Below are 14,586 nucleotides of genomic sequence, written 5' to 3' on the forward strand. Positions count from 1 at the left end.
ATGTGATTTGTTAGGATTTGTGTTCATCCCTAACGTCCCTTGAGAAGGTGATGAGCTACCTTCTTTGATCACTGACAAGTACACCAATTATTAGGGAGTGAATTCCATGATTGTGACCCAGTGGTAGTAAAGTGACATAGTTCCAAGTTAGGATGAAATCCAACCTGGAGGAGAATTTGAAGGTGACTGTGTTCCCATGCATCTCTTGCATGCTTTGTCCCTGATGGTGTTGAGCTTCTTGAGTGTTGTCAGATATGCACTCATCCAGGCCGGTGCAGATTATTCAGTCATATTCCGGGTTGGTACCTTGAAGATGGTGGACAGGTTTTCAGGAGTCTGGTCGAGAGTAACTGCACAATTCCCAATCTCCAATCTATTCTTGTAGACACAATATTTGCATGGCTGGTCCAGTCCAAAATCTGGTCAACAGTAACCTTTAGGATATTGACAATAGGGTTTCAAAGCTAATGATAATGGCATTGAATATCAAGGGGAGAGAGTAAGATTCTCTTCTTGAAATGGTAATCGCCTGGCACGCCACTTGCCAATTATCAGCTCAAGTAGGGCTACAACAAGATTGCCAACAGCTTTCCAGCCAGTGGAATTTCCATCACTGTGACCATTAAATTCCACCTTGCATGTGGTAGGTTTTAAAAAGGTTCTAAAACTTAAAAAAAGTGAAAAAAATTGGAAGCACAAAGAACTATTGCACTAAAATAGCATAATATGTTATTTTATGTAATTCAAAGGGTACAATATCGTTACACATCATTATCACCACAAGTAGATACTCTCACATGCTGCTCCTCTAAATTCCGTAGTGAGTTTTCCTTCAAATATAATCTTCATTTATAGGGTTCCTAGACCTCAGAGTGGGGTAAGTCAGTCACAACAAAGCACATTCCCCATAGAGAAGAAGGATCTCCTTCTGCTGATAGGGCTTGATTTCTTTTTACAGATATTTAAGGTGAAAAATACTATCACTACTAAAATCAGTTTTCAGGAGGCTGTCAAGGTGACAGTAAAATTCGGTGAAACGTGTAGTTCAGTTGCCATCTCCTTCTGGATCTAGTCCACTAAACATACTTGAAAAGCAGGTTTTCTATGATTCTTGTAGAATAGCATTCATCCAATATCAAACAGCTTTAAAAGTGTTATGGTGAAAGTCCATTGAAGTACTCGCCATGATGGTACTTCCCTGTTCAATTATCTTCTTTAACTTCCAACCTTTCACCACTGTATTGTCTCACTTTCATATCTAAAATGGGAATCATACTGTTCACTTAACTTGTGTAGTCTCAATTTCCCTGAATGATTTCAGAATATTATCTACCTCTTGTAGATTGTTCATAACATACAAGAGTAAATAATTCTCAGAAACTTCATTTCAAATCTATCCTCAATAATGCTGTAGTAGATACACAGTTTATTTTCAACTTATCTGCTACAATTTATTGCTTGGAAATCAATGATGTCAAACAAATCTTAGGATGGTCTTGAATCTGTGGTTCCATCATGCCTAATGGCACAGACTTACTTGATAGTTATCATCAGTTTATCATTGTTGGAAACTAGTGGTTTCTTTCTGTTCCTGAAGACAAATTAAGTGCGTTTTCATCCTACCCCCATTTTAACATTCTAGCATTGACTGAAGTCTCCTGGGCAGTATTCACAGTATGTCCAGAACAAGGAGGGCCTCAAAATCATGACATTCGAGAGAGAATTTGGGGCTCTCTCCCAGAGAAAGCAACAGATGCTAACTCAATTAATAATGTTACATCTGGCATTGATAGATACTTTACTAGACAGAAGTTAAGGAATATAGAGTCAAGGCATGAGGATGGAGTTAAGAGACTGATTATCCATAATCTTAAATAGCAGAGCAGACCTGAGAGGCTGAATGGTCACCTGCCTTTTCTCATTTTAATTGTTTTAGGGATGTGGGCATTGCTGACAAGGCGAGCATGTATTGTCCACTCGTAATTGTCCTCAAAAAAAAATGGTAGTGAGCCACCTTCATGAACTAATGCAGCCCATATGGTCTAGGTTTATACAATGTTGTGAAGGAGGGAATTTTGGAATTGTGATCCAACAACAGTTCCAAATCAGCATGATGTGCAACTTTGAGGGAAACTTTGCAGCTGGAGGAGTTCCTAAGCATCTGCTATCCTTATTCTGACAGGTAATACAAGTCAGAGGTTTAGAAGGTATTGCTGAAGAAGCCTTAGCAAGTTGCTGCAGTGCACCCTGCTGATGATACACACTGCTTATGGCTTGCAATATGGTGGACGAAATGAAGGTTGAAGGTGGCCGGGTTGGGGGGGGGGGGGGGGGGGGGGGGTGAGGTGTGTGGGGTGGAGAGGGAGGTGCCAATCAAGCAGACTGCTCAGTCTTAGATAGTCCTGAACTTCTTGTTGCACTCATCCAGGAAAAGTGGAGATTGTAACTTTACGCTTCTGAGGTTTTGCCCTGTAGACTGCAGACAGGCTTTGGGGAAGAAATGTTCATCACAGAATTCTCAGCCTATTGCTCCAGTAGCCAGTGCTTAGATAATTGGTTGATTTCAGTCTTATATCTATAGTAATCCTCTGCAAACAGCCCCACTCTGCAATTTTTGACAGTGGAGGATTCGGAGATGACACTGCTCTTGAAAGCCAGGGAGAGATGATTAAATCTTCTATTGTTTGCAATGGTTACTGACTAATACTTACGTATCTTGTATGTTCTTGCCAATATGGGCAGAACACAACTATAGTGTTGCCACTGCACTACAACTTTAGAGGTATACTTTGAGCTGCCACTCAGTCTGCTAATCTTAAAATATGTGACAGAAATGTGATAATGAATGGCTATCGATGATGATGTCACTGCATGTACCCTGAAAGTTGCTGGCCATCTAAGCATGTAGAAATTTATCACCTTTGCTGATTTTGAAACCAGTATGATGTAATGAAGGGAATGCCAAAATTACACCTAGTTTTCTGCATTTCTTAGCCATTAAATTTATCAGTCTGCTTTGGATTTCTGCACGACTGTGTTCCTATGTTCTTTATTAAGATTCGCTCCGAGGATATGGATATTATGGCTAGCCGGCATTTTTGTCCATCCCCAGTTTCCTCTGGAGGAAGATAGTAGTCAACTGCATTCTTGACCAAATACAATCCTGAACCATAGGTAGACCCACAATGCCATAAAGGATTAAGTGATAGTAATGCCATTGAATATTAAGGGGTAGTGGTAGATTGCTTAGCATTTATATGGCGCAAATGTTACTTGCCACTTTGGTCGCAAATGTTACAGCCCAAGCCTGGATATTGTCCAGGTTATGTTGTATTTGAACATTAGCTGCTGCAGTATCCGAGGAGTGAATTTTTAATATTGCATATACAGATCAGATTGTACATCTGCTGTGTAGCCAGATCTGCAAGCTGTTAATGGTTTTAAATGTAAAACTATATTTGATGTAAATATGTGAAGGGTTTAAAAGGTCACTGCATTTAAAGGCCACTGATCCAAAATCAGTTTGGCTCAACTGCCTGAATCAGTTATTACTGGATTCAACAAGTTGGTACCATTATCATATCGTACAAGAATCCATAAATAAATTACATCACTGCCCTGTGAAATTCAGAAGAAAAAACAATCATTTCTGAATGGTTAAAATGTTACTTATTTTCCAATTAGTGTTCTTTATCAGGAAGGGCTGGAACAAGCTTTTCTGAGTAGATGAATTAGTAAACAGAGTTTAGATTAAGTGGCCAACTGGTGAAGTCAGAAAAAAACTCTCTCATAACATTCATTAAGAGTAAAAGGCGAGAAACCTCAAAAAATGGAAACTACAATTCAACATAATCTCAAATGTCACCTAGAAAATATGATATGAAATGTAAAAAGAGAATTGACTGTATACTTACTCATCTTCTGCTGTGCCTGTGGTTGCTTTGATTATCATGTAGAAGAGAGTGAGAGCGCTAAGCACACCAAAGCTTGCGATAATAAGCCATTCTTCTGTTAACAAAGGAAAGGTAAATCATTCTGGGCATGATATGTGAAAAATGATGTGAATCCCCTATGCAGCAGCAGCGTTTCAGCACAAGTGAGCATGTCTAAGAAAATATTGATCAGACATGAAAGCAAACCAACAACAGTGCAGTGTGAGGAAATGATGAGCGGGATTGACAGGCATCCAAAAAACACACATCACTTGGAAACACTGGCCCTACTTTACACCTTTCCGGTCATGTTCAATGAGAGCAATTCTAAATATTACTATTTGAAATGATTGCTCACTGTACATTTCTAAAATACACCAGGTTTTAAACAAAAGGACCAAGGACATAGCTAATAAGTTAACTGTTCTATATTACAAAGACCAAGCAGTCAGTTAGAACATCGATATGTATTTATGCAGTGCATTAATTTCTAAAAGGCACTTCACAGGACAAAAACCCAATAATTTCCATGGTTTCAAAAGGTGACAGTAAGGCAGATGGCTAAGATAGAAGGATTTAAAGAAAGGTGAGAGAAGTAGAGTGTTCCAAGGAGAAAGAGAGAGAGATTAGGCTTAAAGTAGATGAAAACATGACTATCAGTTGAACCATTAAAATCAGGGACATTCAGGAGGCCAAATTAGAGGACTGATGAAATCTTTGCAAATTGTAGGTCTGGAGGAGATTATAGAGATAGAGATGGGCTGAGGCTGTGGAGACATCTGAAAACAAGGATAAGACTTAAGTAAAAACCAAAAACATAATGCTGGAAACGTTCAGCAAGTCAGACAGCATTTGTAGATTTGACAAGCTGGATTTCAGAAAGTCAGGTCGACTCAGGAGCCTGTTAAATATGACCGGCATGTCCTGATGCAGGATTTCTGACCTTAAGTCCAGGTTTTCCAAATTTCAGCAGTGCAGTTTAAGTGTGCAAGGTGGTTCAGGTCACAAACAGTCTTGGTTCATAGCACCTCAAAAGCTGTGGTGAACCATTTCAAAACAGAGATCAAAAAGGTTCATCGTGAGATTCTGCCTCCCATATCCAGTCCAATGACGCCTCATTCCCAATGCATCAAGCACCACAGTGGCTCAGTGTTTAACACTGCTGCTTTACAGACCCATGGAGTCAAGTCTAATTCCAGCCTCAGGCAACTTTTTGTGTGGAGTTTACATGTTCTCCATGTGTGCATGGGTTTCCCTCTGGTTTTCTCACACAGTCCAAAGATGTGCAGGTCAGGTGGATTGGCCGTGCTGAAAACTGTCCTTAATGCTCAGGGATGTGTAGATTAGCCCGGCTAAATCGGGGTTTTAGGGCACAATGGCGGGGTGGCTGGGTCTGGGTGGGATGCTCTTTGCAGGGCCATGCAGATTCAATGGGCTGAATGGCCTCCTTCTGCACTGTAGGGATTCTATGATTCTATACCACTTACATTTCCAACAATCCACTTTACAATACAGAGAATCAAAAATCCCTTTGTATCAACATTAAGTAAAAAATGCTTAAAAAAAAACAGAACTATCTACTATTTAAAAACAGTTATTTGACTCCAAGGCAATAAAATATCAATCATCCAGATCCTTTATGATGCCAACAGCAGAAGCCTCAACTTCATATAAATGAGTATCGTGCAAGGGACAGCAGAGAGCAGAAATCCAGAGGTGTCAAGGAAGCAGAATTTTCCTTCGAACACTGGCGTTCCACTGGAGTCCCATTGGAGTAAAGGATTTCTGGGCTCGGGGCTTGGTGTTATGCATTCCTCTGTCAGCCGTCCCGAATGCAGCCTTCAGCTGCTGCACACATGGGCACTTTGAAGTTTCCTAACTTCTGCTATCTGCTTCAGTGCTAAAAATCCAGGCCAACATTTTCAGGTCAAAATGATCTTTCATCAGAATCGAAACATTAACTTTATTTCTCATGCAGATGCTGCCTGGTCTGCTGAGAAAGCCCAGCTGTTCTTTGTTTTATTTCAGAATTTCAGCATCCTCTGTATTTTGCATTAATATGATGACAGATCAGTGAGCACAGGACAGTAAGAAAACAAGCTTGGTGCAAATAAGGAGTTTTGTGTAATCTCAAGTTTACAGAGAATAGAATGTGCAAGGTCCATCAGTGCTATGCTGGATTAATCCATATAGGCATGGCTGATTGTTTCTAGCAGCAATAAGCTGAACCAGGTGCAGATTTGGGAAATGCCACTGTTGTTGAAGGAATCGTGCCTTTTTATTTTTAAAGAGTGGGATTGAAATGAGAAAGAAATGTCTAAAACAAGAGCTGCAATTTTGAAAAGCAAATAACCTGACACTAATGCTGGGTATTGTGTAAACAACATTTTTGAACAAGAAGTAACTGCAGAGTTGTAGAGGATTTGGAGTCAAAGCAGTGTAGTGATGCAGTTTCTGCTGGTAACTGTCAGTAGTCCACTGACCAACCTCTTGTGATGAATGACAGATCTTTTGCTTGCCAACAATCGATTGGTTCGTCAGTAACTGAACAGCTTAAAGGTTGGGAACAAACGAGGGAGAGAGAGAGAGAGAGAGAGAGAGAGAGAGAGAGAGAGAGAGAGAGAGAGAGAGAGAGAGAGAGAGAGAGAGAGGGGGAAGAGAAGAGAGGGGGCATGAGAGAGAGGTAATTTACAAAGTGTTCAGAGTTTTAGTTAGTGGTGTTATATGCTGTTGGTTCACAGCTGTTTCCCCATAACTACAGCCTAATTACAAAGTAATAAATAGTACTACTTGTTTAACACAGAGACCTAGTCTGTGCTTTCTATCAATCTGGGTCTGAAAGTCAAGTATACTGGGGAACTTTGCATGTATTTTTCAAATGTTTAATTTTTGTTGTGACATCAGGAACAGTGGGGCTTTAGTTTCAGTACACTACCCCAGTGTGTCAAAGCATTATCGAAACATTGCTCAAAACATCCTGATTTGAGACCTTTAAGAAAAAAATTCTGTTTGAATTCTTCATGACGCAGCAAGTAAATGAACCGATTATATCTGATGAAGGGTCTAGGCCCGAAACGTCAGCTTTTGTGCTCCTGAGATGCTGCTTGGCCTGCTGTGTTCATCCAGCTTCACACTTTGTTATCTTGGATTCTCCAGCATCTGCAGTTCCCATTATCACTGAACCGATTATAGTATCTGTTTTCAAGTCTCTCCTAAATTAAATGATCTCGGCTCAGTCTCTTACTGCCAATGCAATTCACATTAGTGTCCACATATGCTCAAGATATGGGAAACTGGTTCCTGTTGCACAGCATAGATGATCACCAGTGTACACTGTTGCACGTAGGTACATTGGTTATAACAGGAGATCACGATCAAGCAAGTTGCGATTTTGTACAGTCAAGTTCCTACCTGACAATTCACCCTTCAGGTTAAGTGTGAAGAATCATCACTAAAAGTATTGGAAGGCTATTAGAGCTTGTGGAAACAAATCCCAAGTCCACATTGCTGGAGGAAACATTCACATAGCATATCACTCACACACAAAGAATTAAAGATGAAAATATAAAAAAGTTAAGTGAAAATACTGCAACCCAGATTGACATCAGTATTTTTGGAACATTTACTCTGCATTTTTAATACGTATGTGACAGAAGTTTGACACAAATACACCTTATGAGCAGTAAATGCAAACTAAAAAGAACCAGTCTTTCCTCATCAACTTCAAGACACCGTTGAGATCAACAGGAAATAGCACTTTTCCTCATCCCAGATGCTGTTCCCAACATACAACCTCAATTAAAAGTTCAACATTGCACTGGGCTGATTTTTCCATCTCACGGGCTAACCTCTAACCAGTTTGAAATTTTCATGCAATTGAGAAGTGAGAACATCTGATCCTCAGAAGATCCAAGCAATTTTGTCCGAGGATTCTCTTGGCATGTGGCAAAGATAAATAAGAATGAGCCTCAAGAATTTGTCTTTATATCTTCCCAAATGTTGCTGCTTATTGATTAAGAATTCACAAAATAAGTAAAGAAGTTCAGTTATAATTCCAGAGATTCTCAGAATCCATTGCATTTCAATCAAGATGAAAATGCACTTGCTTTAATAACACATTACTTTTTTGCCTGACATCTGGGGTTATACAACAATTAAGTACAGAAATACAACAACAACATTCTGAATCTCACCTGGAAAGAGAGTTATAGATATTTGCCAAGTGTCAGCTTGGCTCAGCTGTCTAGAGACATTCCACCATAAACTACACCTCCAGAAGAACCATGCATCTCACCAGCATTCAATCAATATGCTAGTTGGAGAGTGAGATGTATTCAAATCAGTCATGTACTACCTGCCAGTCCTTCTGGAATGCCTGATAGTCACGGATTTCTTATGTGCCTGTGTACTAATTGCACCTTAAGATTATGTCTACAAATAAACACACTATCTACAAAATTCTCAAAATTTATCCATGTGCTACACTGATGCCAGTTACTATTAAAGCTGACAAGTGGCAGGCTGGGACTTCGAAGTTGTGGCCATTTCGGAGACATGGCTAGAGCAGGGACAGGAATGGTTGTTGCAGGTTCCGGGATTTAGATGTTTCAGTAAGAACAGAGAAGATGGTAAAAGGGGCAGAGGCGTGGCATTGTTGGTCAAGGACAGTACTGCAGTTGCAGAAAGGATGTTTGGGGACTCGTCAACTGAGGTAGTATGGGCTGAGGTTAGAAAGAAGAAAAGGAGAGGTCATCTCTCCCTGTTGGGAGTTTTCTATAGGCCTCCGAATAGTTCCAGAGATGTAGAGGAAAGGATAGGAAAGATGATTCTCAATAGGAGTGAGAGAGACAGGGTAGTTGTCATGGGGGACTTCAACTTTCCAAATATTGACTGGGAACACTATAGTTCGAGTACAATAGAGGGGTCAGTTTTTGTCCAGTGTGTGCAGGAGGGCTCCCTGACACAGTATGTAGATAGACCAACAAAGGGGCGAAGCCACGTTAGATTTGGTACTGGGTAATGAGCCTGGTCAGGTGTTACATTTGGAAGTGGGTGAGCACTTTGGTGATAGCGATCACAATTCTGTTATGTTTACTTCAGTGATGGAAAGGGATAGGTGTATACCACTGGGCAAGAGTTATAGCTGGTGGAAAGGCAATTACAATGAGATTAGGCAAGATTTAGGGAGCATAGGATGGGGAAGGAAACTGCAGGGGATGGGCACATTAGAAAGGTGGAGCCTATTCAAGGAAAAACTCCTGTGTGTCCTAGATAAGTATGTACCTGTCAGGCAGGGAGGAAGCTGTAGAGCGCGGGAGCCGTGGGTTTACGAAGGAGGTGGAATCTCTGGTCAAGAGGAAGAAGGCGGCTTATGTTAGGATGAGATGTGAGGGCCCAGTTAAGGCGCTTGAGGGCTACGAGGTAGCCAGGAAAGACCTAAAGAGAGAGCTCAGAAGAGCCAGGAGGAGACATGAGAAGTTGTTGATGGATAGGATCAGGGTAAACCCTAAGGCTTTCTATAGGTATTTAAGGAATAAAAGAATGATGAAAGTAAGATTAGGGCCAATCAAGGATAGTAGTGGTAAGTTGTGTGTGGAGTCAGAGGAGATAGGGGAAGCACTAAATGAATATTTTTCAACAGTATTCACTCTAGAAAATGACAATGTTGTCGAGGAGAATACTGAGATACAGGCTACTAGACTAGGTGGGATCGAGGTTCACAAGGAAGAGGTATTAGAAATCCTACAGAGGGTGAAGATAGATAAGTCCCCTGGGCCGGATGGGATTTATCCTAGGATCCTCTGGGAAGCCAGGGAGGAGATTGCCGAGCCTTTGGCATTGATCTTTAACTCTTCATTGTCTACAGGAATAGTGACAGACGACTGGAGGATAGCAAATGTGGTTCCCCTGTTCAAGAAGGGGAGTAGAGACAACCCTGGTAATTATAGACCAGTGAGCCTTACCTCAGTTGTTGGTAGTGTTGGAAAAGGTTATAAGGGATAGGATTTATAATCATCTAGAAAAGATGAAATTGATTAGGGATAGTCCGCGCAGTTTTGTGAAGGGAAGGTTGTCTCACAAACCTTGAGTTCTTTGAGAAGGTGACCAAACAGGTAGATGAGAGTAAACCGGTTGATGTGGTGTATATGGATTTCAGCAAGGCGTTCGATAAGGTTCCCCACAATAGGCTATTGTACAAAATGCGGAGGAATGGAATTGTGGGAGATATAGCAGTTTGGATCGGAAATTGGCTTGCTGAAAGAAGACAGAGGGTGGTAGTTGATGGGAAATGTTCATCCTGGAGACCGTTACTAGTGGCGTACCGCAAGGGTCAGTGTTGGGTCCACTGCTGTTTGTCATTTTTATAAAAAACCTGGATGAGGGCGTAGAAGGTTGGGTTAGTAAATTTGCAGACAACACTAAGGTCGGTGGAGTTGTGGATAGTGACGAAGAATGCTGTAGGTTGCAGAGAGACATAGATAAGCTGCAGAGCTGGGCTGAGAGGTGGCAAATGGAGTTTAATGCAGACAAGTGTGAGGTGATGCACTTTGGTCAGAGTAACCGGAAGGCAAAGTACTGGGATAATGGTAAGATTCTTAGTAGTGTAGATGAGCAGAGAGATCTCTGTGTCCATGTACACAGATCCTTGAAAGTTGCCACCCAGGTTGACAGGGGTGTTATGAAGGCACACAGTGTTTTAGCTTTTGTTAATAGAGGGATCAAGTTCCGGAAGCAAGAGGTTATGCTGCGGCTGTACAAACCTCTGGTGCGGCTGCACTTGGAGTATTGCGTACAGTTCTGGTCACCGCATTATAAGAAGGATGTGGAATCTTTGGAAAGGGTGCAGAGGAGATTTACTAGGATGTTGCCTGGTATGGAGGGAAAGTCTTATGAGGAAAGGCTGAGGGACTTGAGGCTGTTTTCATCAGAGAGAAGAAGGTTGAGAGGTGACTTAATTGAAACATAAAATAATCAGAGGGTTAGATAGGGTGGATAGGGAGAGCCTATTTCCTAGGATGGTGACGGCGAGCACGAGGGGACATAGCTTTAAATTGAGGGGTGAAAGATATAAGACAGATGTCAGAGGTAGTTTCTTTACTCAGAGTAGTAAGGGAATGGAACGCTTTGCCTGCAACGGTAGTAGATTTGCCAACTTTAGGTATATTTAAGTCGTCATTGGATAAGCATATGGACGTACATGGAATAGCGTAGGTTAGATGGGCTTGAGATCAGTATGACAGGTCGGCACAACATCGAGGGCCGAAGGGCCCGCACTGTGCTGTAACGTTCTATGTAGTGCAAGTCAGAGATGAGACAGAACCTTCCCAATTTATGTCATGAGTGTAGATCCAACAACCTCAAGACATTTAGGGTCAACACATTGTGCAGTGGGAGGAACACAGCAGGTCAGGCAGAGTCAGCGGAACAGGAAAAATCAATGTTTTGGTTTGGGTCCCTTCATCAATTGGCACCATCAAGGTCAAAGCAGTCAGCCTTTTTTTCTTTATTTATTCACAGGAGGACAGCGTCGTTGGCAGCACTTATTGCCCAAAGGGCAGTTCAGAGTCCACCACGTTGCTGTGGATCCAGAGTCACATGTAGGCCAGGTCAGACCAGGTAAGGATAGCAGTTTCATTCCCTAACAAGGACATTAGTGAACCACATGGGTTTTTCCCCCCGACAATCGGCCATCGATAGACCCTTAATTCCAGATTTATCTCATTCAAATTCTACCATCTGCCGTGGCGGGATTCGAACCTGGGTCCCCAGAACATTAGGAGTCTCTGGATTAACAGTCCAGTGATAATACCATGAGGCCAGCGGCTCCCCTTTGATTAGAAGTACAGCCAATACCTTCAACATTCACTCCTCTCACCACCGATGAACAGTAGCAGTATGTACCATCTACAGATGCACTATTAAAAAAAAACTCACAACGGGTCCTTTGACAGCATCTTCCAAAACGGCGACCTCCACCACTTAGAAGGGGCAGCACATTCATGGTCACACCAGGATATGCAAGGTCTCCACCAAGCCACAAATTGTCTGACCTGAAACTATAATCACCATTTCTTCATTGTAGTGGGTCAAAATCCTGGAACTTACTTCCTCAGCATGAACTTCAGTCGTTCAAGAAAGCAGCTCATCACCACCTTCTTGAGGTCAATCAGGGCAATAGATGCTGGCCTAGGCAGATATATCCTCATCCTATCAAAGAATAGTAAAAAAGGCAGCTCTTCATCGATCAGCAAAATTTTTAAAGAAGCTACATCGAGAACCAAGTGTTCAAAAAGTTGTTAAATGGTGGCACATTATTAAAATTAGAAAACTAAATTTATTCACTGGCAGTGCATACATGTACTTTACAAACAACCACATTTCTCAGTTTCTAATATTCTAGCTGCATTGCTGGTTTTCTTTTTGTGCAGCCAAAATATTTAGAACACAAATGAAGTTTGACAGAAGGTATCTTGATACAACAGTGTCTCAATTTACTTCGCAACATGCTAAAAATCATATGAATCGCTAAAACAGCTGAGGAGGTTGATGGTGGTACCTTTAGACCAGGACATAATACTCACCTCTTACATTCTCTCCCTCTAACTCATAATAAAAATATTTATTCGGGTACAGACATAACTTGTGTCATTCTGGTACTTGTGGAAGCTTTTATCAATATGCATGATTTATAAGCAATCCAATCTTCCATTCGCCACTCTAACCACAACATAAAAGTTTTCATGTGTTTTTATGTTAGATGCTCGGCAGTAGAATTGTAATTAAAATTCAATGCTGTAAAACTTATTGTTTCCTCAAGATGGATACGTCAGTTTAACTTTTGAAATAAGTAGATCATATAGATTTACTCTTACATAAACAGGTCTCACAAACTACGCTGAAAATGCAAATACAAAAATAAAGGTTACACTTGTTGGTTTGTGAAGTCAAATTTTACAGAAGATGTTCAAAAGATTTCAAGATGTAGACCATGAGTCTACTTTTGCAAAACAAAGCCAGTTATTTTCCTTCTATGCCTGAGATTAAAGTTTCTTCTGAAACATTAATCAGTTAAATGGACTTTTAAAAGTTAAAACTCAGCAGGTAAGAATTCTACTTTTGGCCGCCGATAACTTGCTTACTTGATGAGGGACTGTCAAAGGAAAAGAATTATCTTGATATGCTTTTACAACAAGCAGAATCACCCAGAGATAAGCTATAAAATTTCAAGTTATTATGGAAAAGAAAATGACCAGAAGTCATGTACAATACATTCACAGCTATGAAAGATCTGGAACAAGGTTTTTATCTATTATATGGAGATCAGAAGATATAAAGTTTTCTGATGGTCAGAATATCAGTTCTTTTTATTAGGGCCCCAAATTTCAGCTACTTTCCTGGGAGTGGATTAGATTAGAACGTCTACCTAGCCACAAGTAGATTGTTAGGTCAATTAAAAAAGGGTGACTGCAACTGGAAGGGTCAACTGAGGCAGAAGCATGCCACATCTTGAGGTGCTTTCCAGCAGTAGAGCAGGAGCTTTGAGGATGTTTAGGACAATGTTATGGGCACGTGCATATGTTCCCCATATTTGGCCATGAGAGATTTCCTCCCCACAAATGGTGGTGAAGCTTTTGCTGCTCTTTAATTCCAGTACTTTGAAACTGCTGACAGGACATCTCAAAATGGACAGCACCTCTCTCTCTCTCTCTGCATAACCTGAAATGAGAGGCTGCAATGCCTTCAGTTCTGGAAAGCCCTTCAGCTTTTAGAGCCTGTCTGTTATCCCATACCGAACAGCGAGCATCCACTTTGTCACTAACTAGTCTTTCTCATAAAAATTGACTTTGAAATATTGTTTCTGACATACTGGGGTATCAGAATCAATATTTTAATATTGGTCAGAGAAGTGTCCCAGAAACAAAATCCTGCCTCTTGTCTCAGTTAGAGGTCAATCTCTTCCTCCTGTAAGGCCTGGTTATTTATAGCAATAAATTGTAAAGAAAGAAACAAAATGAAGAAGCAAAAATGATTGCAAAAGTAAAGCACTGGACCAAAAACATCTGGAGACAATAAAGCTACTTATAAAAATATCTAAACCAGGCATACGGTACACAACCATGAAGGCTAGAACAAGATAATTTCAGTGCATAAATAAAACCTGACCCTTTATTGAAACTGCTTTGTAAAAAAGCCTCTTTTATACATGCACATTTTTGCAAAAAAGGTTTTGCATACCATTAAGTACCAGAGGAACCATTCAGTCCATCATGCCTGTGCCAGCTATTCGAATGCTATCCAATTAGTCCTACTCTCTTTGCTCTCTCTGTATAGCACTATAATTTTATTTTGCCTTTTCAGTATTTATCCAATTCACTTTTGAAAGTTATTATAGAATCAGTTTCCATCGTCTATTCAGTCAGTGCAATCCAGATCATAATAAGGCATGGCATAAATAAACAGAAATTTTCATTTCTTTGGGGTTGTTTTATCAATTACCTCAGACGTGTCCTCTATGTCTGTAATATTACGACAACAAACACTATCAAGCATTGTACAGACAAAATACTTGAAACTTGGAAGATCCAGTCATTCATTTACTTTAGAACCTCTCAGAAATTTCCATTCAGCATACTGTTATTTCACACAGGTTGAC

General features: G+C 40.6%; 1 protein-coding gene across 5 annotated transcripts in view; it reads right to left on the reverse strand.

Annotated features, from left to right (window-relative positions):
• LOC125458256 (E3 ubiquitin-protein ligase RNF130) overlaps positions 1-14,586 on the reverse strand; it is a 137,740-nt gene that overhangs the window by 20,582 nt on the left and 102,572 nt on the right. For 2 of the 5 annotated variants that reach the window (XM_048543374.2, XM_048543377.2), the window contains exon 7: positions 3,915-4,005. The exons of 1 other annotated variant lie outside the window; for it this stretch is intronic. In XM_048543374.2, the coding sequence (XP_048399331.1) occupies positions 3,915-4,005 (91 nt within the window). Of the gene's footprint in view, positions 1-3,914; positions 4,009-14,586 lie in introns of all 5 variants that reach the window. 2 more of the 5 variants (XM_048543373.2, XM_048543375.2) reach the window with 1 other exon arrangement.

This window comes from Stegostoma tigrinum, chromosome 13, assembly GCF_030684315.1.
Source record: "Stegostoma tigrinum isolate sSteTig4 chromosome 13, sSteTig4.hap1, whole genome shotgun sequence".
Lineage (NCBI taxonomy): Eukaryota > Metazoa > Chordata > Chondrichthyes > Orectolobiformes > Stegostomatidae > Stegostoma > Stegostoma tigrinum.